General features: G+C 45.7%; 1 protein-coding gene across 5 annotated transcripts in view; it reads left to right on the forward strand.

The window, feature by feature from the left end:
• Positions 1–24,405, forward strand: part of FRMD4B (FERM domain containing 4B) — a 159,482-nt gene that overhangs the window by 117,301 nt on the left and 17,776 nt on the right. For all 5 annotated transcript variants that reach the window (XM_090021034.1, XM_090021036.1, XM_090021035.1 and 2 more), the window contains 4 exons: positions 10,956–11,039; positions 12,121–12,186; positions 13,307–13,364; positions 14,108–14,194. In XM_090021034.1, the coding sequence (XP_089877160.1) occupies positions 10,956–11,039; positions 12,121–12,186; positions 13,307–13,364; positions 14,108–14,194 (295 nt within the window). The remainder of the gene's footprint in view (positions 1–10,955; positions 11,040–12,120; positions 12,187–13,306; positions 13,365–14,107; positions 14,195–24,405) is intronic.

Genomic DNA, 24,405 nt, shown 5'->3' on the forward strand with positions numbered 1-24,405 from the left:
TCCTGTATCAAGAAGTTTATTAAAATCAGATTAAGTACTGTGTAAGGAAAGTTACCTTTTCAAAAATTTATTTTCTGACAGATTATCTCAGATCATATTTTCCAAAGCTGAAACCCAGTCGTGTTCCTTGAAAGTTTAATTAAATTGCTGGAGGAGGGCTTCCATTTTCTTTAAATAGCTGACACATTAGATTTTCCTTTTAGCCTGTGGGCTGCAAAGATAACTACTGCCTGGTATAACATAACACAGACAGTGTAATGAATTCCTGATAGCTGACATGTATGAGAGACTGGGGTTTATCACTGCATGGGTGATAAACACAGTTTGTAAAAGGGAACCAGTTTGTTTAAAAGATACCCTTGCGGACTGCAATCATAGCACAATTGTGAATTCGGGAGCCTCCAAACCAGGTTTTACGGAGGAATCAATTAAATATTTGCCGGGTGCAGGGAACAATCTTTAAGTTTGCTCCAAAATCAAGAGCTGGTGAGAACAAGGAATAGGACAATTTTTATGTGAGAAACGTATTGTTTTGCTGGACAAACTGGCGGGTATGCTTAGCAAAAAGGCATGTTTTAACATTGAATTAGCTTATGCTTTGGGGAGGTTCATGGGGGTATTATAGGAAGGCACCTGTTTGCCATATTTCCCACTATCAGACTGGCCTACTTTAATGCATAACACACCCTGAAGAGCTGGTAATCGTGCACCCAGCCTCCCCGGGCTAACCAGCTGTTTTGAAGTCCAACCCATCTGGCAGTGCCCGGGAGTCAGTGGTCGGCGCGTGTTAAGGAATAAGCCGGCGCCTCGGATCTACGTGAGCCCACGTCACTACATCATGATCTCAGGTGGCCACGCGTGTCAGCCAGCTCTGCAGAGGCAGCTGAGCAAGGAAAGGAGCTGATCCCTCCAATGTTAGGAAATTCCTACCAGCCTGCAGTTTTGGGGGCTGGTGGTTTTGGGGGCAGGCACGTAGGGTGAAAGAGAGGTGGACGTGGAGGAAATGCCCATCTTGCATGGCCTCCAAGTTCACCTAATAAAAATGACACGTGGAAAAAAGCAGTTCTCTATCTTTGTTTTTAACCTGAAATATCTGCAAAGGCTTTAAAAGAATCATTCCCCCCCTCCAAAAAAAATTCCAGCTTAAGGACACTTGCAGGCACCATGCATGTCAAGTCATAAATCAATGTTCAACACTCCAGCCTTGCCTTCTGCTCCCTTAACCATATTCCTGTTGTTTGCTGAATGAATCATTATGTGTTTTGCCTTTCAGCAGTAACACTACGTAAACCTGTTCCTCAAATACCTCACTTAACCTTCTTGTAATCCATTAACTCCCTCCTGAGCAAACAAAGCTACCCTCTCTCTTGTCACAACATAGGCCCATTTTATGTAAAACTATGGAAAAACTAACACGTGCAAAAGTTTGCAACATCAGGCCTTAGCAGAGGGTTCATTTCTTTCCGTTTGTAGGGAACACACCGCAAAATGAGTGATATGCACACACCCATACACACACTGTGTGTGTGTATATGTATGTGTGTGTGTGTATGTGCGCGTGTGTGTGTATATATGTGCACATATACGTGTGTGTATATATGTGCATTTATATGTGTGTGTGTATATATATTTATGTGTGTGCAAATATAGGTGTGTATGTGTATATATATATATATATATATAATATATATATATATTTGTGTGTGTGTGTATATATATGTGTATATATATAGTGTGTGTGTATGTGTGTATGCATTTAATAAGGTTATCCAATGTAAAAAACCCCTCTCTTCTCATTCAGACTCCCCTGCAGCTAAGCTTTGCAAAAGGCCGTGCCTCGGTAGAGCTATTTGAAAGAATTTCATTGGGAATGTTTTATTTCACCCGCCAGGTCCTTGCTGGGCATTAACGTTTTGCTTGGTTGAAAGCCCAATTTTCAGTCAAAAAATTAGCCTTGGTGAAATGGGTTTTGACCCGTCCTGCATGAAGGTCAGTACCCTAGGAGTCAGACCAAAGGAGTAGGCAGATTGCAGACCCGGCTCTCAGCCTGCCCATGTTTGTCATCTTATGACTGCTACCCGGGTTGGTTGCCCATTAAAATGGGATTTGTATTATATAGGACCAAATTCACTCCCAGTGGATCCGTGAACTTAGTTGCCCCAGGGATTCATTTGGCTTCTGCTGTCTAGACTATGGAGGGTTCATTATGGCATTGCACGCTGCACTCCGCTGCACTGTCATGTCTGTCGCCGTGTCCAAGATAAAAGCCTGTTTCTGGCTGGATTTTTTTAACCTACTGTTATTATTGGCAACTCCTAAGATGACTCAAACTTAAAAGGAGAGGGAGAAGATTTCAGTGGGTTTTTTTCCCCATTTACTTCTCTGTAGGCCCCTACACTGGGAGGCCACTCACATGCAGAAACCTAGGCAAGTGTGTTGTTGTCTTGCATGTGTAGGAGTGTAGCCAGCTGCTGCTTTTGTATGTGCAGGTCTTTCATCTAGAAATACATAGTGAGGAAAAGGAGAAAATGCATTGAAAATGGAAAGATTTGACTGTAAAGAAAATCACAGAGCTCAGCAAAATGGCTTGGAAGCAAGAGTTGAGCTCGTAACTCCTTTTAACTCAGTCTTGGAAATGATCAGACTCCAGACAGATGCACGCTTCCTTCACAGTGAGTGGGGTGAAGGCTCCTGGGCTGTAGAATAAATGCGTGTTCATTGTACGACAGGTAATGACAGCACTGAGTCAGGTATAAATGCTTGTGTGAGAGGTAAAAAAGATGTTAGATGAAGAAAAAGAAGTTGTCTGCAAACAATGCCTGATCTCACGTGGCCTAATGAAGCACGCAGCGTGATCTTAATATTTAGGCTAATATTAATGTGCGAGTATGGTGAGGCAGCATGCATTTTTACAGAAGATAAATATATCAAATGTTAGCCTGATGTGACTATAGCGGCTGCAAAGATGCTACCGTGTGCATCCTGTGTTGTGTCCTGTGTAAACGTTATCCCTCTGCAGAGGCCAAGGTGGGCAGGCTGTGGAGAGGGGTTTAGAGATGCTCTCTTCCCTTTGGTAGAGATCTCAGTGCAAGGCAGACCAGGAAAGAGGTGAGTGTGGGGCTGGGGACCACGGGTCCTGCACTTGGCAGCCCCAAAGAGAGGGGCACGTTAGGGCAATGTTTCTCAGCCTTGTTAGACTCAAGGCACCCCGTGGGAAATGCAGCTTTTAGTCGTCCCTTCGCTTTTAATGCCAAAAAGCCACTGTAGCAATGCTTTTGCTGTAAGAGGTCAGAAAGGACTCCTGTTTGAAATCTCTGGGATTATCCTGGGAATCATATTGGCACCTTGCAACATGCATGGCACCCTCGAAAGGATCTTAAGGCACCTTGGGTTGCCCTTGTTAGGAATCGCTGTCTTGGAGCCAGGCAGCCTGCTGTAGTCTTTAGGTCCCCATCGCTGCCCAGGCAAGGCTGCGACCTCAGGGTTTCTTCACCTTTGGCACTGGGAATGTCCCCAGTGCGTTAAAGTGGGGTACAGTCCCTTTTTCCCCTGTGTGTTGCATGAGGAAGGGCTGCTGGGAGAGAGCCGGCTATGGCAGCTTTTCCGCCACTGCTTTTTGCTGCTGTAGTTTTAGGTTGGCCCCGTGTTGTTCGGATACTTTTGTGTGTGTGCACACACTCTGAAGCATCCCGGTTTCAGCACTGAGGTCTACGATAACAAGCTTTACGCTTACAGAAGAGCCGCGGCTAAAGGGGCTAATCTGACTTTTGTGTGAACAGGAAGAACCCGCGAACGTCAATAATAACCGGCTCCTGTCTGCGGGGAGGGCTCCGAGGGCTTTCTAGCATCCTGCCCCCGTGAACAATTTTTACTTGCTCTACAGCAAATCCCTAAGCGAAGTGCTTCCCGCCTGCTCTGATGAAGAAACGTTCCCGGCACATACTCAAATAGTCTTGCGGTTTTTGTTCAGAGGTAGAGAAGGCTTATTTATTCCAACTACCAAGCTTTCAGGATCAGACCTGAAAGGGAACGATGCCCAAGATTGTCCGGCAGCATTTGTGTTTGCTCCCCACTCTGACACAGATTTCCTGTGCAACCTTGGGCAACTCACTCAGCCTCCCTGCATCTCAGCTCCCCAGCTGTGAAATGGGGATTATAGCCCTGCCCTATCAAACCAGGGCAGCTTCATTATAATTATAATTGCGAGGCACTCAGGTGCTGAGATATTTATGCGTCATTCCCCATTACAAATGATCGGTAGGACACTGGTTTTGTACAGCAGATTTTCAGAATATAATATTGCCTTCCATCTGAGGATTTTGGGAGCATGGCAGCGTATAAAATTTCTTTCTGAATGCCCTCAAAGATTGCTAAGCATCTTCCCCCACCACTTTTTTTCTCCTGGGAAGAGCAACAGAGATGATAGATAACCTGCCCACATCCCTAGCATGGGGCAGAGCTGAAGTTAAAACCCAAGCCTTGTAATTCCAAGGAAATGACCCGGCTCGCACTGGAGTCCACAGCAAGAGCCAGTGGCATTTGGATCAGGTCTGAAGTCCTTTGCTTTTCCTACCAGCTCCTCTCTGTCTCTAAGGCTAAGTGAAAGGGTTAGACCTCCCGAGCGATGCTGTGCTTGATGCACACAACCCCAGGTTTTATCCGTGCGCCATGCTCATTTTGCATGCTGGGTTTTGAAAGCGTTCGCTCTGATGTAGCCTCCCGGCGCAGCCCTTTCTTGGCCGTTATCAAGGGGCCAAGCCCTGGAAATCTTCCTCGGGCAAATGTCCCTGCTGACAGGGGGGTGAGGGGTGACTTCTTGACGGTCCTGAGAACCTCCATCTCCCATGACGTAAATGGGAGATTCAGTTGTTTGCCATCTCTCCAGATTTGGTCCCTTTGAGTAGGAAAGTGGCTTCTTGAGTGCTCCAGGATAACCGCGTGGTAGCAGACCGAGAGACTGCAGGAACCGTGGAAAGCGTCTGGCATTTGTCACAAAAAAGGGACCAGCTCAGTGAAGGCTTTGGAAAACCCTGCCCTGATTGCATTTCTCCTCTGCTTGGCTTGTACTTTCCTGGTGCGGGTTTCTTCTTGCAAAAGTTCTCCCTAACTTTAGTCGTTCCCCGTATCGCCACTTAGACCCTTTCTCACCCCTTGTCATCCTGTCTCTTTGCTGCTTGCTCTCAGGCCTGTCCCCTCCATGCCTAGGGCAGCCTCCCAAAGAGCATGCCCAACAATATTGTGAAAACATACTTGTCCGTCCCGTTTCCCCGCTGTAAGGGCATGGCTCCAGGCCCTGAACCTGATTCTCCTCTCTTGCATCGGCGTCAATCCAGAACAACTCCACTGCTATGTGAGTGCTGGCAGTAGGATCCGAACTGGACCCCATGTGCAAGGAACATACGGTATTCAACTTGTCCCTTTAAAGTAGGTGCACTTGGCGAGTCTCAAGATTCAGGGTAAGTGTTGACATATTCCAAATAATCTGACGTACAGCAGATTGAGAAATGATAACCCCCTGTGTCCAGTATTTAACTGGGGCCTGAGCCATTTCTCTCTAAATGTTTGAAAGAGAGTATTTTTAATTTTAAAAAAATGTTGTTGGAGAATGGCATGCACAACTCTGTATTGCTGTCTGTGCTCCATAGTAAAGATCCCTAAACGTGACCTGAGTCTGGGTGCCCATGCAATGCCTCTGAACTAGCCTGGGTTCAACGTCAAGGGCTCTGTCATCTCTGAAAAGAAAGCCACTTGAAGCCTGTCCCACTGGGCCCCCCCAAGTCAAAAAATAAAAATTCCTTGAACCAAATATACAATGTCATACTTGGAAAGACCTGCGATAGCTGCGAGAGCAGCAAACATTAGTATTGTTGAGAGGACCAAAGACTTGGAGAATACCAGAACAAGATGATGTGGTCGACTACCGTGATGCTACAATTATGCGTTCTGTCCATGTTTTCCAAGCAAATCAGCAGTGATAGGCACACCTCTACCTTCGTATTTCTGAAGCGTATGGGTTAAACCCCAAATTCATAGTTTCATAGTGCTCAGGGTCGGAAGAGACCTAAACAGATCATCGGGTCCGAGCCCCGAAGTTACCAGCAAGTTACTAAAATTGGCGTGAAAATGAAAGTTGTTCAACTTTCATGCCACAGCCAGTGTAACTGGTTTGTTGGCTCGTGCTGCCCCAGTTGTGCTGCGTGCTCTTGTCCTTCATACTTCCATCCTGTGATGATCTCATTAGCCGCATCTCGTTTCATCAAAAGCTTTTACCTTGAGTTACTGCATTAGTAGCCAATATAAGAGGTTACATGGCGCAGTGGGCACAAGGAAAAAGCCGGGCATCCACTGACAAATGGCTCTAATTAGCGCAGTAGATCTCTGGTTAGCAGGGAGTGTTGTATCCGGCGAGACTGCAAGCTGTGAAGATGCCCATGCTGGGAGCTCAGATATTTGATAAATCCTTTTTAATTCGTCGTCCTGTGCTTAAGCAAAGTAAGTCATTGTTGTCTGACTCCAGCGCTCAAATTTCTGACGGGGACATCAGATGGATTTTAACTATCTTTATGTTGGAGCCTAAAACTTGGAGTCACGGCTGACTTTGCGTAACTTGGGTTTAGATAGGCACGTGCAGCAGATGTGGGCTCACAGCTGGAACTGGTCGTTTGTGTGATTAGCTTTCCTAGTCATAGTACGATACCTGTTTTGAATGGTGGGGGGGGGGGGGGATGTATTTGGTAGCTGTGTTGGTCTAAGACAAAAATCCATAAATTCTGAACTTGTGGTTCAGAGATGATACTTTTTATTAGACCAGTTACGAAATCACCAAAACAAAAAATCTTCTTCTGTAAGCTTCCAGCCTCACACACCCTTCATTAAGCTCAGGGAACATGAAAAATGGTAAAAAAAAAAAATCCCCATTGGTAGATGTACCGTCCTCTGGTCTACACAAAGATCAAGGAGAGCTGCATGTGGAGGTGGGGAGCAGCGTTTTACCCTAAGCTTGGCTGTAGCGGAAGATTAAATACAGACCACACACCAGATGCAAATTAAAGCCATATGTGAGAAGCACCTCAGGTGCCTTTCATTTAAATTGCCCAGATCAATTCAAGTTATGCAAGATTTTTGTTAGGGGAGAAATAAAAGAGCAGGAAGGATGGAAAAGCAAGATGTGAAAAGAGCCCCAGTTGCTCATGTTCTTTCATTCGCTTCCTCCGAGAAAAACACCTCGAATGAGTGGTTTTTTGTGTATTCTTCTCTTGGGAAAGGAGCAAACCCTTCTGCCAAAAATTCGGTGCTCTTGACTCAGGGCAATTGAGGCGCTGGAGCTGGGCCAGGCACCAACAGCAGCGTGTTAAGAGGCCGCCCCGCTGTATTGGAGATCAGATGAAATGCAAGTGGGCCCCTCGGTCCTGACAGCTGAATTCCAGCTCTGCTCTCGAGAGAGCCGGCCTGCCTTGTCCTGACGGGGGAACAGCACCACCGCTTAGGGGAGCGGCTCCTGTGTCCTCCCCAGGGCTGGGCAGGGCGTAGTAAAAACCATTTATTGCACTTTACGGTGCTATGCGGGTAGCTGAGATGGTGGAAGAACGGGGGCTTCTTGCAGCCTTGTGGTTTCCCGTCTCGCAGACCTGGTAAAAACCCAAACTGCAGTGGCTAATAATTCAAATTTCACGTAGACATTTTGCCTCTTAAGGGACAGTGTGGGCCTCTCTTAGGCCCTGGGGAAGCGAGTCAGGAGGGGAGAACATGCTTTGCCTTCTCTGCGACAGTGAATTTTGGGAAAGAGAAAAGCTTGTCACTCCTTGCGGGGGGTTTCTTCCTGGCCATGAGGCCGTGAATCGTTGCAGGTGCGTCTTCACGCTGTGCAAGCGCTGGGTTGTGCCGCTCACCGAAGGGCGAAGGAGCACAACCAGCGACGGGGATGGAGATGGCTGCAGATTTTGTTCCATTTTCTGGGAAGAGCTGCAGCCGTGGAGAAAGGGGTGTAGGGTGTAGCTGTGTTGGTCGAAGGACATAGGCAGACGAGGCTCTTTGGGCAAATGTGATCTCTTTTATTAGACTGACTTCCGTTCCACCCAGGCAAACGCACGCAGCAACTACAGATGCTCCCTGTGCCTGATGAAGGGTGTTGGGACCCGAAAGCTTGCAACCAGTCCTGGAGAAAGACCATATTGGAAATAATGCACAAACTCTGCTAGAAACATAGGTGTGTGTTTCCCAATATGCCACGTGGAGGACGGACCTGTTGAGCACAGGAGACTGGGTGCCCAGGGAAGGGCTAACTTCTAAGACTCGGACTTAAAAAGTTGTTTAAAAAATTGAATCCGGCGCAGCCCCCGATCTGCCTGCTGGATGACAGGAGGCTGGTGCTGCTGCCTGAGACCGGTGCTGAAGCCACGATAACTTTCAAAATGCCTCGAGTGCCCTTGTTTCATTTTGAAGCTATTTCAACAGCTTTTGTTTCGTTTCGATTTCGCTGTTTCAAGCTCAAAACAGCTTCAAAATGAAACACAGGATGAAATTTTGCACAGCCGTACTAGACACCGCTTCTCAAGGGCCAGTGAAACAGTCTTATAATCTTGGCATGGAGGTTTGCCGTAAAGATGGTTGCAGTCTTCAGCGACCGGAGGTCTGCAGACTGTACTGCTTGAAGTCTGCCGCCCAGGTGGAAGGGCAGCTGGCCAGGTGGACTTCATTTTCAAGTCAAGCTTCAGCTGTTTCCAAACTTAAACCATGAAGGGCTGTATTTCCTATTTAACAGGAAAGCGGACTAAACTACGGCCCTTATCTCTTGGCATGTGATGAGGGTAAGATGTTTGTGGACCAGAACATTGCAATGTAGGTGGCTCAGACCGGCTTGTCCATCAGTCGACTGGTGCCCAGCGCTGCTGTGTGCCCACAGCACCCATTACTTTTACTGAATTAGGAGCCCACTAAAGTTGCTGCCTGAACTCCCAAACAAGGTGTCTGTAAGTTTGGATGTGGGTCTATTTAGGAGGCATGGCCCCTTTTATTTAGCAAAGTAGCACAGGGATCTTGCCTGCCCAAGCTTTTCCCAAGCACAGTGCATTTCAAAGGGATTTGGCATCAAGATTATGGGTCAGGCTTTCTTTCTTTCTTTCTTAAATGTTGGCTGCTTTTATTTGCCTTCTGGCTTCAGAGACTTGACAGTGTGTTAGGTTCCTGTCTCAACTTTTCCCCGACCAGGAGGGCTAGAGGAAGCGTGTCACTTTTTTCTTTAAATAGATTCTCGTGCTATCTTTCTGTCCCCAGAATAATACTGTGAGGTTTGGCGGTACTGAGAGTTAGAAAGAGGGAACTTGGTTTTTATTTTTTTTCCCTTCCCTTTGGGATATGTGTGTTTGGAGCAGCTAGGTGTATGTCTGACAGAAGTGAGTGGTGTGGGAAATTCAGCAATAATAGCAAATCCATACTAATTGACCCTCTTGTTGGCAGCTTCCTCCCACCTGAAGCATAAATGGGCTGTGGATTGAGCTAGTCCTTCACCCATAGAGGTGGTCTCCCTTCCTACTATCCCATGCCCTCTGAATGGCATGCCTTTAATTTCCAGTGCTGTTAGCATGACATTTACCCCCAACACTGAGTTTCCTTGCAAGAAAGGAAATCTGTCCCTGGTTCTGTACCTCCCCGGCATGCAATGTTAAAACCCGGGTGGCGATGCCGGTGCCCCGTTCGCCTCCGTGATGTGCAATGCAGCATGTGCCAAGACATTCAGGAGGAGGGGGAATAATGCGTCCGTGTAAAATCTTTCACGAGAGAGAGTCAGATCTGCAGGGGAGCTTTGCGAGAGAGAAATGCACTCCTCCGTGAAAGCACCCAACCTGTGCAACTCGGATACCGAAGCAGATGTGACTGAATCAGACCACTGCATTCCTCACATAGAAGAGTCATGTTTGTGCCTGTTCTTGCCGCTGCGAAAGCATGCAGAAATTTTGCAGAAATGAGGCGTGCAACCTTCAGCTGATTAATTAATGAACCGGGTCAACAGAAAATATTAACCGTTTCCATGCTGCCTCCAGTCGATAGCTTCAGCGGGTGCCTATTTTCCCCCTTAAAAGTTCACGCACCTCTCTATCTTCTATCACAGAATTTAAGGTCAAAACATGGAATTTGTGTTTTGTGGGAAATTCAGATATTTTAACACCTGATACAAAAGCTTAACCCCCCCCAAAAAACAAATCCCTCCCCCCACCCCCCAAAAAAAACCCTAGCAAGGTTTTCTGTAGAATAACAAGTGCAGGAAAAAAACTCTTCTTTTGGGTAGTTCAAAATGGAATATTTCACCAGTCTTGAATTTTGGGTTGTCAGCTTGAAAGGAAACATTTTGTTTTGGGCTTAGACCGGCTGCTCAGATCAGTGTAAACCGTGGTGCCTTGTGCATTTTTTTTTTTTCAGTCCTGCCAAAAGTTACCCGGGCCTGCAACAAATTTCTGAGTCCGAGTGAAACTCCTAGTTCAATTAGAAAATGTTGCTCTAGAACTTTTTTTGACTGCCAAACATTTTTCACGCCTACAGCAGGTAGGTTGCTGTTGGGAGTGGGTTTTAACTAAACACCCACCAAAAAATGAACCTGTGAAGCTGGCGAATGACAGTCTCTTCTGGTTCCCTTTTGCAGCTGCTCAAGGCAGATTCCTTAACTCGGCCAGTGCTCTGCAGTAGAGAAATGCCATCTTTTCTTTTCTTCAGCAGCTTTGTTGCCTCCATAGTCGTATCGCGTTGGCAATGAGTTTTAGCACCAATCTACGTTACATCGCTTTGTGCAGAGTGGTTATGCGAGAAGGCCGATAGAATTACGTTGCTGTGACAGCCAGGAGACGGGGCGAAGGGACCGGTTCTTGAGTAGCTAAAACCCAGCAGCTCGTCCTTTTTGCTAACCCTGATGACGGCGCGGATGATTCACCGGCAGTAACTTGCGTATTATTCATATTTTTTAGCGATGAAAACACAAGGAAAGATTTGAAGACGCTGCCTGTCTTTCCTACCAAGACTTTGCAAGAGCATCCATCCCTTGCCTACTGGTAAGCTCCTTCCTAATATTAAAAATGTTAAATGCCCGTAGCGGTGGGGAATGACGCAGCCAACTTGACACCGTGTTCTCTAAGGGGTTGTACGTGGGGCTGATCCTGACCGCGGCATTCCCAACTGCTTCAAGCACTTTCACCGTGTAGGGAAATGGAAATCCAGCTGTTATTATGCTGTACAGCAGGTCAAACCGTCTCCAGCAAATGTTGGAGAGATTTGAGCCATCCAAGTTCCTGCTAGGTCTGGATTTTGCAAGTGGCTCCTATCTTTTATAACAAGGTGACCCCAAACAGTCCTGGAGCATCTGAAACATAGATTTAGTCCAGTGATGTGACTTGAATGCATTTCACGCAGGGGTAATGGCTATCACGCCTGTGGTGTGAATATGCAACATTATATAAGAGACCATTATACTTGTAATCGAACCCGTTGACTTAGGTCCACTATCCCCTAATTGGTTTTATTTCGAGCCTCTGCTGTATTATGTCATTTCCAGGGTTGTACTAATGGCTTATGATAAGCCTTTGCTTTGTGCCTGTGTCAGGCAACTAACTCATTTAGCTTGGTTTTACTTTTTTATTCTTTGTGGCTAAGGGTTGAATGCATAATTTTATGTCTGCTCCTAGCAGAGGAAAATACTGAGCCTAGGAGAGGGAGAAGGGTGCAAAGATTACTGGTGATGATAACCCGTCGTTTCATTTGTAATGTCTGGAAGAAAAATACGTAGGAATGCGAAAATCCTTGTTTTTATAACTTTATCTGTTTTGTGTGTGCAGCGTTTGTCATTTGAAGTTTGGGTGCTTCATGCTTCTTGATAGGACTGTATACAGTTAGTAGATCTTATATAAAAGCAGGGTAATCTGCAGCAGTGACTCGATTAGCATCTGAGACCTTGTGTCCTCCATGAAGGATCGGACAGGAGGTCCATTCTGACTAATGAAGTTTGGGGATCAAGTGTGAGCTACAGTGAGAAATGCTCAGTGTACGCTGAACGTGCATCTGAACTTCATCAAACATTGCATATAAAAAAGAAAAAATCACCGAGCCTCTGAAATGGTTTCTGTGCTTATTTTGCAGTGAGGACAGAGTGATTGAGCATTACGTAAATATTAAAGGCCTGAGCAGAGGACAAGCCATTGTTCAGTGAGTATAAAACTTATTCAGCTGGAGGGCATTGTTTGTTTTTTTTTAATCCTTCCTGTTGTCAAAAGATAAGGCAGGCTGGGCTGATGCCCGCAGTCCTTGTGAACCTTTTCCCCATTTCTGTAGCAATGATGTTTCTGGTAATAACCCTGTTGCCTGCTTTAAACCATACTGAAGGTAAACGAAAGCATTTCACAAATTCTCAGTTAGGTTTTCACCTCTATGTTTAAATATCTTAGATATGCAGAAATGCTTATCACCTCATTTTATTGCCAGCTCCACAAGAGTGGCTCTCCATACTTTGTTTTGCTAACAGTTAGTTTTCACCCCTCGTTCTGGAAAAAAAAGGATTGCCCTGAGCTCTGTAGGGAAAACGCAATGCATGTTTAGTACTTAAAATGGGCTGAATTTGGTTTTTAAATAGGTCAGGGATTCTCATTAACTTCACTGAGCTTATTGGACTTTCAAAGGGCAAAGTAGAGACGATTGAAGGGTAGAGTACAGACCTAGAGCTGTATAGCAAGCTGCATAGTTACATCAGCGTGAAACTTGCCCCACTCAGTTGTGCGATTGCAGCTTTCTGCGTATCCGGGAAAGTCTTGCTAGAAAATCCTAGTGCTTTTTTTTTTGGGGGGAGGAGCTGAGAATAGACGGTCCTCTTAGGGGTTCATTAAGCTGTGGAGTCACCTAAATATTTAATGAAACAGTGGTACATATAGTCCTGTTTTACAAACCAGTTTCTTGAGGTGATGATTTTGGCCAAGTCAGTAGAATTAATAGTTAAGTAGGTAGAATTAAATAAGTATAAGCAGCTCCTTCAGTGTTTTGGAAAAGACCAGTGGAACATGTCATTTTAGCCCTTGCTTTCTGGACTTTGGACAAGAGGAAATCCGGGCAAGGTTTAACTTAGTTTGCAGCATTTTGTCGCGTGTGCTCTGGAGTTTTGCTGCCGCCGTTGGGTGAGCCCGCGTGTCACCTCTGTCTCCACCTGTGTGTGCTGGGCTCTTCCAGGAATTAGGGCCTAAGGCAAATAACTCCATGTGAATTCATAAGCAAAAGAAGACCTATGAAGAGACATTATCCTTTGCAGAGCAGTTCATCTCTGTCAATCTGTTTGCAGGTACATGAAAGTGGTGGAAGCCCTGCCCACTTATGGAGTCCATTACTATGGAGTAAAGGTCAGTCCATGTCCATAAGTAGCACGATTTTTTTGCTCGTGAGGTACCATCGTCCTCTTAAAGCAGTAATTTAATCGTAGGCTATCTGTCTGAAAGTATTAAAAAGTAGGTTTTTGAGCCATGTATTATTTCCTTGTTCTATAGCAACTCTTCTGTTGCCAAACAGCAAAATCACTTATGTGCCCAAGAACACAGAAGGGAATTTTTAGTGAAATCTCCAGTAATCTTATCAGGAGCTAAATTTATATCCGTCTAATTAAATGGGATCATGCTGGCTATCGCTTATATCTTTTTAAGCAGTTAACATTTCTCCAGAGACATGATGTGCTGTTAATTGAGATTAGGAAAACGCCACGCACAGAAGACGGTTCCTAAGTGATGTCGGCTTCACGAGTGAAATGCAGCTACCGCTGGTGCCCGCGCTGCTCTCTGCCGTCCCAGCTCTGCAACATTTTAATGTAGCTTCCTACAGTTCTACCTGACAAAATACATATTTTTTGAGAGGGGTGAAATAGTTCAAATGATGAGCAGCACATTGTAGATAACTGAGCGACATGAGCAAAAGGGTTTTATTGTGCTGAATGGAGAGCACGCAGAAAGTAATACTTTAATAACAACCTCGCTGCTGGATGGCAACTTTATTCACTGTCCCAACCCACAGATATTGGTGGCAGGATGAAATGTGTAGATACTCTTACTAGATCTTGGTCAGATCGTAGTTCTCGTCTTTCTCCGTTTTACAGGATAAACAAGGAATCCCTTGGTGGCTTGGGATCAGTTATAAAGGAATTGGCCAGTACGACTTACAAGACAAAGTCAAGCCTAGAAAAGTAAGTTGGGTTTTTTTTCTGCATGTCGTGTGGAAACGTGTACATTTTTAAGCAGTTGCTGCTTTGAGTCCCGAGCTCACCGAGAACTCATTTTTTCTTGCATCCGTTATTTTGACAAAGGTTCACACGAGTTCACAGGATCCTTCAAACGTGTAAATAGCACTGGTAAGTTCGTATTCTGGATCAGCTTCTAGAAACACAGGGGTCCCGTCCACGTGCGTGGAGCCTGCTCCGACATGCTGGAAATCCAGCTGCGGCACGAAAATTTAATGCGTTCTGGCAGTTTTCCGTGCCGTGTGTATCAGCGTCCCTGCACGTCTCCGTGCTGAAAAAATGGTGGCAGGGTGCTTTGAAATAAAACATGCTTGGTGAGCTTTAGTTCAAAGCGCCCTGCTGCTGTTTTTTTAGCATAGGGACACTGATATACATGATGTGCGGGTGGTTTCAATTAGTGCGTTCGCTCCTTAAAGCACCCGGTCCCACAACAGGTATAAAAATGTCCGCGGCTTCATGAAAATGCCTAATGTGAGATTGATCAGTAGGAATTCAGCGTGGTAATCCCTCTGAAGCTTGCCACCGTCCTTTTCTCTCTTTGGGCAGCTACTAAATGATTGCCTTCATTACTTGTCTTCATACTTTTACATCCTCCAAATCAGTTCAGTTCCTCTCTCCTGTTTTGTTTAATGCAAGGGTCACGTTTGGTCATAGGACTTGCTGTCATTTATATACACGGACTAGAACTGAGATTATAAATTGCTAAACCGGGTACAGGGTCCAGCCGATGCAGATTCTCCCCTGTGTTATGGAGTTGCAAACACCAGCTGATTACAAGCCGTATCTAAGCAAATTGGTAGGCAAGAAGTTTGGGTCTGCAGTACTAAGAGCTTTAATATCAAATACTGTTCAAGCTCTGGGTGCCCTCCAGAGGTGTTGAAAGTACTGAAAGCACTGCAGTAAATAGGGCTGGTGGTGTCCGGTACTCAGTGCACCATAAGCGCTTGGGAGAGCCAGCTTTCAGTTAACCCCTTCTGTATCTGCGGGGTTACAGTGTTCAACACTAGCCGTGTTAGGAAGCTTCAGGTTTGAAGCTGGCCAGGCCCAGATAGCAGCAGCCACACCCTGGCAGTCTGAGTTTTGTGTAGTAGGACAGGATTTATAATGGAAATGGGATAGGATTTATAATGGAAATGTTGGTAGACCATTAGGTCCAATGACTCTTGTCATCATTATAATGATACAGCCTAGCAAACAAAATCACAGGGGAGGGAGGGGGAGCCTGAAGGTGAGACAGGGGAGGGGGAAAGCTTTGATACCAGTAAAGTTGCTTGAAATTGTGCCTAATTTGAGTACATGAGATCACAGGCCTACTTGGAAGGAGGAAGCTAAGGACTAATGTGCAAATGGTTTCTTTACACAAAGGGTGGTTCTGTGTTTGGGAACCTCAGTAGGGAGGTACTTGGAGTAGTTTCATTTCAAGGAAAAAAGAGATACAGTCAGGGCACAGAGGTTAACAGGTACTGCTGGGTTTTGGAGGAACGATGCTTATGTATCCCATACAGCTGTTAGTTTTAGCACAGATGTGTTGCCCCATTCTTCCTCCCTGTCAGAGCGTGCCATGTGTTTTGGCTAGAAATACTAGCCAAATTAATTTTAAATAACTATTCCCAAGCTGGAAATATATCGGAAGAGGCAGAAGAGGAGGTCTGTCAGTAGGTTTGTGACCAGCAGAAGCAATGCATTGCTAGGTAAAAGATGCAGAACAGCGGGAGAGGAAGAGGCACGTGGTATGGGAAAGCCAACCACTTGTCAGACCCAACGTGTTGATACCGTTGCGTTCGCAGGAAAATTCTTACTTTGCTTCATGGAGTCAAAATGATCTGCACAGCAAGTTTTCTGTTAGGCTTGTTATATTGTTTGCATCCTGGATTCAAAGTCTGGTGAGATTTATCCCTAAGTATTGGTTAAAGGGTTACGGGAATCCTCACTGTGCTCCACCCTCCGAGATAGCTGCATTTCACATATGCGTGGGCCTCTTCGGCAAAGAAAGAGGGAGATGCTGAGTCACAGTGTAACCCACAAGCGGGGTTTTTCCACATTTTTAGACATATGTGAAAAACTGGTGTGCAGCTATCCACTGATACTTGTTGGGGTGGGAAAGTTTCAGTTGTGATGCTTAGCAAGAGTCCACAGCGTTCTGGCTCTGTTCCAGGGCAGTCATCACACTGCCTTTTTCCATCTGTACTTTAACCCAGAGAGGGCTGCATTTCTTTTCTGTTCTTTTCTTTTATTTCCCATTGGTAACATGCGCTCCTCAGAAGCTCTTGAAGCCCATGCTCATAAAATATGGGAGGAGGGGGGAGTACCACAAAGACCATTCAGTCTGCCGCACAGCTGGCCAGTGCACACAGTGAGTGCATGAGATGCTTTACTGCAGAGTTGACTAATTAGCTCCGCAGTAAAGCATCACCGCCTACACGTGCGGCACTATTAGGCCCAACTAAACTAATTAACTCCGCCGTAGGATAGGATAGTCCTGCCCAACACAAGTACTGTCCCATGGTGGAGTTATTTACTCCACTGCAACGTGTGTGTAGATGGTGAATGGGGCTGGCTAGGGCACGAGTGTGCTACAGTGTGGGACTGCCTGCCACCTAGCCCCGCACTGAAGTACCCTTGTGCCTCAGGCAGCCCCTCCACAGCACACTGAGCTGTGGGGGAGCAGCTCTGGGCTTGCAGGCTGACCCCCCGGGGCCCTTGCTGTGCCACCCCTGCTCCGTGTGCTGCGGTCCCAGGCGCATGTGTAAACGCTGCACCCAGGAGCAATAAACTCCAATGCAAACTGCACCTGAGTTCACTGCTCCTTGTTAATAGCACATGTAGATGCACCCAGTGTGTGTAACAATGTGGTGAAATGGTCTGTTCATATGTAACATAAATGGGGCTTCCTCTCTGCAGGGGGGCAGGCAGGGCCAGCACCCTAGTATAGCCACTGGTTGTATCCTGCAAAAGCTTCCTCCTGCAAGTGCTCACCAGCACTCAGTCCTGTAGGTCATCTTCATGAAGTCAGGGTGCCTGCTCACATTAGGAGCTGCTCAGCTGAGGAAGGCTGTGCCAAGCAGGTTTGGGCCTGGCATTTTTTTGTGCCTTGTTGAAGAGACTGGATCATTAGATGAAATGCAGTATTTCAGCAGAATGTTTTGGAGGACTTATCCTCACTCCTAATACACATCCTACACCAGTGAAATTAAGGACAAGCTTGGTGTTGACTGCAGTCAGAACCAGTATGAGGACTTGGCTCTGGGGCAGTGATTATTCTGGAAACGGAGGGGCACTTTCTGAAGCATCATTTATGGAACGTGCCTTGTTCTTCTGAGACGGAAGTGCAAATGGGAGGAAAATGAACTGCATATTCGTCGCGCATTATAGTGTACACGACTCGGATGGATTCCACTTTAAGCACTTGGAGGCAAGTAACTTGGGTTCATAATCCACAGCCCTCTGTCACTGAATGCAGCCTGAAAGCCCAAATTTAAAACGAATGGTATTCATTACGGCATCAGGTCTACAGAAATTGCGATAACGCCACTTACAGAGTGGCCTTGCAGAGCATGGTTGGTAGGGCGTGCTAGCTTTGCAAATGGATAATGCTTATGATAAGCGTTTAAGAAATTAAGAGAGAGGTGTTTAAATGCTGATGCTGAGAGTTTTCTCCTGCAGAACGGTTACCTAATGAAAGTGTCCTGTCCTGCATAGTTCAATTGTTTGGAATACAATAGCATTTCCACTGGGTTCCCAGCCAGTTGATCTAATTATGCAGAGAGCTCTGTTACTGTGTGGTATTTCTCACCAAGGAGGAGTCATTGATTCAGAATCCAGATAGTGAGCAAACACAATGATTTAATGCAAACACAGGGCTTGTAATAAGACCGCTCTGTGAAATGCAGTTCCCTCCAGACGCAAAGTATTGTTTAAGCTTCACCTGTTCAAAGAGAGATGCTGTTTATATTGGTCTAGATAGTTGTTGCAAGATATTTGTTCGCCTTCGTGCAGACAAAGGGAGTTGAGAACACTTTGATTTTATTTGGAGATACTCAAATAAATATTTCTTAGGTATAAAATGTTCTGCATATGTTGTCTTCAGTCGAAAGATTTCATGTACAGAAACCCTTTCCACGATGCGACCAGCCCAAAACCCAGCGATGGCAGCTCATCTAGTGGATAAGTTTAAAGAACGTCATTACTTGCCACGGGCACGCACAGACTAGCTTGAACATCCTTTTTGAAAGGAGCAAACTCTGGTTACGGCGGTAAAATAGAAAGGGCAAGAGATGAAGATGGGAGGGTTTCTTCAAAACTTTTCACAAGTTACGTCTTATTTAAAAGCTTTCGTAGGGCATTTTTCAAGCAAATAGTTCTGCTGAGAAAATCATAGCGCCTTTCTTGGATGACTTCAATCCGCTATGAAAGCCACATGAATGTCCTGTTCTCTTGATGAAGTTTCTTTTCAAGAGTCCAACACATTTATAGGTCTTTATTTTGCATGAAGCAGTATAACAAAGTTGGGATCCCTGAGTCACTGGCTAATACACACGTGTACTATTGCATACAGTCATCTCTAATTCCAGTGACTTCATTAAAGCCTGGATTGCAGATAAATGACTAGCTGTCAATGGTCTCTTCCTTCCTAGATGTCTCACTTCCTCCAGTTTGGTCCATAAACCAAGTTCTTTGTGGCTCAGAAATGACAGAGTCCCTCACAAAGTATCTTCCCTGGGTTTCTCATTATGTTATAGAAGTTTCTTTTCAGGGAATAAGTGGTGGTGAAGCATCAATGGACATGCAAACTGCGCTCTCCCTCCTGCCAGCGGAAAGGAGGAGTCGTTTTGTTGTGCACCTGCATCGCACCAGGACTGATCCTGCTTCTTCTCTCTCACTGTTTTCTTCACGTTGCTGATTTGAATTCAGCTTCCGTTGCTGTACCTAAACTTTGCACTTCCCCCCCATGCTTATAGCATGCCCCCAAACACGTAGGCAGTCTTCCTATAAATCGTATTTGTTCCTAGCCTGCTTCCTGAAATGTAAGGCAGGGACTCCGCTCTAAATTGCAGGCTCGTTAAGGTGCGGACTTGCTATTTGTTCTGTGTTCATTGCAGCGCTGGGCACGTGGGATCCAGCCTGTGGCTGGAGCTGGTCGTTACTATTGCCATAAAACCGATAGACTAGAATAGTCTACTGGTTAACCTATAAGAGAGGGAGTCACATGAATGTTAATCTAATGATTAGTAGTACATCACTGCTGCTGAACAGCTGCTTCCTTGATGATGTTTATACATCCCTAAGTAGGCTTTTCTCTTTTGCTCAGTCACATGGCTTGATGAATTTTGCTGGGTCTAGCTTTCTAAAATGTATAGGTCACGTCCAAAGTTGACATGGAGAAGCCGTTCAGATATTACTGTTGGGCAGTGGTGTTCTGCACGGCGTGCGGTAGGGGGAATTAGGGGTCATCTCTGAGGGTCTTCCCTTGGTATTGGCTTCGAAAAAAGCAATCCTGCACTTGGAGAGCTGTACGGGCCTCCCTTTAAGCGAAATGGGAGCCTTGCATGGGCTTATTAAGGGTTTGGCAAGCTTGTGGCTGGAAAAGAGTTGTTGAAAAAAACACTTATTAGCTCAGGTGCGCTTACTCATTTGGTTCAAAGCGATATACATTGCCAAACTCTCATGAAAACATTTTAATTATTTCTGATTGTTTCTTCTGACCTTAAAAGTCTGCATAAAGTTTCCAGATTTTTTTTTTTAGTTTCCTTTCTTTTTTTTTGCTTCTCTCTGCATTTTGTTGCAAAGGTATTTTAAGGGAACTGGAAATTAGGGAACATTTAGCCTGGGGTAGGATTTACACGTGCTCAGTGGGAGTTTCACTGAGTATAAACCTTTTGGATTTGGCCCCTGATTTGGAAAATCTGGTTTTTAAAGTAGCTTGAGCAAATCTGTTTCTTTCCCTTCGATTTTTCTCCAGTGTTCAGAGGCTTTTCTGTTCCTTGTCTTTCCTGATGACTTGTATCTATTACTTTCAGATGTTAGCAGGGAACCGCCTTAATTTACTCATCTGTAATTGTGGATCATCAGATGGACTAGGTATTATTTGTCCATACCTGATTTCATAATTAGTCTTGCAAATGGACAGTACGGCAAAGTGATTTGTTTTATTTTAAACATGTTTAAGATCCCCTGAAAACTGTGTGCGAAAATGCACTTAAATGTTTTTAGAGGGTAGTCAGCTAAATGATAGACTTACAGGAAAATACCATTAAGTAGCGAACTTCTCTGACCACAGGGAAATGCGTGAGTCATGCAAGTTAAGAAAGAGCTGATATCTTAACTGAGTTATTTAGATGTATTTTATTTTAAATAAAATATGTAATATTATACTTTCAAATAAGCATGGTGAACCCACATATCCCTGTTAGAGCAAACTTTGTTCAAAACAAATTGTGCTCCTCAGCAGGTTTTATGTAAACAGATGCTGTTTAAAGCTTGAACAGTGAAGTTGTATGCAGGCACGACCATCTGAACATATTTTCGACCACGTAGCAGCAGCACGCCTGTGCCTAGACCATGAAGGCACAGTGGGCAGCTACAGCCTGCCTTTGGTTTCTTGCAGAAGGCGGGTTGCAGTGTAGACATCACCTGGGAGTCAGGAGATCCTGATTTATGGTTGTCCTTGTTCATCTGCCTCTCTTTGTGTCACTGGGCAAGTCACTCTGTGCCTCAGTTTACCACTGTAAATACAAAGAACATCTCCCTGAAGGGGATGTTGCAAGGCCTAATACAGTTAATTAAGCACTTTGGAACTGAAAATGCTAAATATTGTAGTGTTGGTGCTAATGTTGGGCAGCCACTGATTTGTATTATGGTCTGTAAGTTTTAATGTCTTTACAGATACCTTTAAAAGGCCTAGTAACTTTGCGGTATGTATTCAAATCGGATACGGTCTGTGGCTGCATGGAGCCATTGCAGTATAGACGTAGTAAATGTTATTAATTTGGGCTGCCTTGTCTGCCTATGTCCTTAGACCAGGGGCGGGCAATTGTTTCGGGTGGAGGGCCGCTTACTGAGTTTTGGCAAGCCATCAAGGGCCACATGACAGGCAGTCAGGGGCAGATGATTATTCATTTTCTAAATTTTTTAGGGGCCCTGCGGGCCGGATAGAATGGCCTAGCGGGCCACATTCGGCCCCCAGGCCGCATTTTGCCCACCCCTGCCTTAGACCAACACGGCTGCAATGTACACCCCCATTAATTAGCCCTTGCATTACGTAGCATGGATTCAACATGTAGCACCGGAGTCATCTTTTTGCCTTCGTGCTCCTATATTGCAAAGGCAATATGCATTGCATCTGTGCAGCCAAATGCAGAGCAGATACCACTGAGAACAGGAGTTGCTTTCCATGCCCCCTGGTTGAGTTTAGTGGTTGATATCCAGGTCCGTTTGAATGAGCAAACAGAGTAGAGCGAAGCAGCCAAGCCCTTGTACAGGGTTACCAATGCATATTGCCCCTGCTGCGTGTGAACTGAACTAAATGGCAAACTCCTCTCTCCAGGGCTGTCAAACCAGAATCTCTTGCAAACGTTCGGTGCCATTTGCGGGTGCTATGGCTGCCTTATAAGAAGGCAGAAGAACTCACTTCCTAACAGTGCTTTTCACAGTGGAGATTGGGGTGGTAACCCTCAGAGGGACTCTCTTTCTCTGGGTGGGAAGGGGAGATTAACTAGGCCACGTAGCTCTGGCATGCTTAATTACGCTAATAGTTGCTTGCAGAAAGATTGGGCAGTGCGTTCCCATACACAGATGCCTCCTGTTTGTCGAGGCTGGGTAGAGCCAGCAGGTCAAAATGTGCATTCCCGTTTCCTCATGTCTGTGTGGGGGGCCAACATCTCTTCTCCGGAGTTTAGGCATCCCCCAGGGGAAGTTTCTTATCCACATGCCAAGCCCCACCTCGTTCGTGCTGTCTACTTGCAGAACAGGTTGTCTTTAATTGTGTCGGCCGCTCTGGTTTCCCACAACCTGCAGGTATGCAGGGTGCACGTAGTGCTTGCATCCTGGCAAAATAATAAATAAAATGAAAAAGCAGAAGTCCAGAGGAAATGATCGAGGGAGCAAGAGTCATCATTTGTAAGTGATAAGGCAGAGGGAGCGGCTGTTTCACACCCGCAGCTCTTTATGAGCGTGGGACACCGGTGGAAGGGAGGCAAAGCTGGCATGTAGAGTGCAACTTTTCCAGTGGGACCTGTCACCGCTCAGGTGAGTAAAGGCGATGGTGGGATATAGTGCTTTCCACCTCTGCTGTAGATCAGCCTGAAGCTGAAGGCACTTCCATTTGCATCCTGCTGTGCTCAGCTCTCTTAAAGGCACATCCCTTCTGGCTGAAACTCCCAGGGCTTTCCTCCTGTCTCCACTGTTTGGTTATCTGCGGGGAAAGGGTGGTGGTGCACGTGATGTCAGCAGTGGGAGGATGTCTGTGAAACCAGAATTACACCTAAGTGCCAGGGACTCAGCAGCAGAGGGAAACCAAGACGGCTTCAATGGGAGAAACGGGTTGTAGAGTGGGGTGGGGAGGGAAGGGGAACATGGACTATCACTTGATTTAAACCTCCTTTGGACTTACAAGCCAAAAAGATAAGAAGGAAGAGAGGTTTTGTAAGTAGGTGAGTATGGAGATTGGAGTTTGGGGTCGCCGAATGCACTGTTTTATTTGGAGAAAAATGTTGGTGCAATATATAGGGTTTTTGGTTGTCGTGTTAGTCGAAGGACATAGGCAGACAAGGTCTTTGACCAGAAGAAGGGTGTTTGGGCCCATATCGATCCATCTATCTATAGCTAGATAAATAGATATAAAATAGTTCTTGGATCTTCTGCAGAGGAGGGGAGAGGACCTCGGCTGCTTCCACCTGTATAACTTCTAGGTCTGTATGTATGTGTGCGACTTGTGTGCAGCATGGCTGCACTCCCCCAGGGCCCTGCATTTTGGAATCCCAGGTTTCTTTCTTTCTTACGCTGTTGCTAGAATTAACTTCTTGAGGAGAACAGCACAAAGTACAAGGAATACACTTTAAAAAGCATCCACACAGCTCATTTGTTAGCACCAGTAGCTTTGAGTGTCAGTGCAATGCAAAGATAACTTGGCCGTTTGGTTGTAAGCTGCACTGCAAAAAAAAACCCATGCATGATCTTGAACTAATAAATGGTTCTTTTAAGCAAACTACATTTCTCATTACAGCAGGGGTTTGGGGTTTTTTTTTTTAATGAAGTAAAGTTTCACAATAATAAATTGCAGAGCTGGCAAAGAAAAGCTTTGACTAAACAGGATTCCTCCGAGGGAAGGGTCATTGAGAGAGCCAGGACCATAACTTCTCAAGAAACATATGATCTGGATTATGTTTTATTTATGACCTGTGTTAAATGCATTTAAAATGAAGCAGGGCAGACTGTTTAGCTTTATGAAACTTGACATTTGTTCATGCTGTAACATGCTGTTGGGATAAACAGGAATATTTTGTGTTCCAGTGAATGCAGTGTTGATTAATTGGCTAGAAAGTTTGAAGCTTCATCCTGCCTTTAAAAAGTGATGCTGGAAATGTGATCTCGGGGGAGGAGGTGTTTCATATTCATGCTGATCTCCAGAGCAAAGTTGCTTAGTTTGCAAGTGAAAGGAATCTCTCCCCCCTTCCCTGCCAAGCCTGCGCTCAGCCTGGGGTCTGAAGGGCTTTCTCTGCCTCTCTTGCAGAGGTTTGGCAAGCTGAACTGGATCCTCAGCTCTGCCCGGGCAGCCCCATGGGCTTCAAGTGGCTTTGCACACTTGCCACCGCTGAGCGTTAAGAAAAATAAAATAAAAAATTGCACCGTTGTTCCCTTCTGCGGAAACCCCCTCCTGTAGGGGAACAGCATTAAAATGTGCCGTGCTGAAAAGAGGCCAACCCTGGTCTTTTAGCCCTGGTAGGAAGGAGGGGAGTGAATTCCCATGCAGTAGTAGGGGGAGAAACCCCATGGAGGTGCAGGCTGCCTCCCGGAAGGTGCTGTCCTCTCCGACCCTGTCCTCCACCGGCAGGGATGCGCTTCCCAGGAAAACCCCAGCTTCCTTAGAGAAGCATGCAGTGCTTCTTCCCTGGACCTGACCCCTCCTCCCACGTGTCAGACCACCTCTTTTCCTTGCCCCC

Source organism: Crocodylus siamensis, chromosome 11 (genome assembly GCF_052110815.1).
Source record: "Crocodylus siamensis isolate JL-2025a chromosome 11, ASM5211081v1, whole genome shotgun sequence".
NCBI classification, from domain to species: Eukaryota; Metazoa; Chordata; order Crocodylia; family Crocodylidae; genus Crocodylus; species Crocodylus siamensis.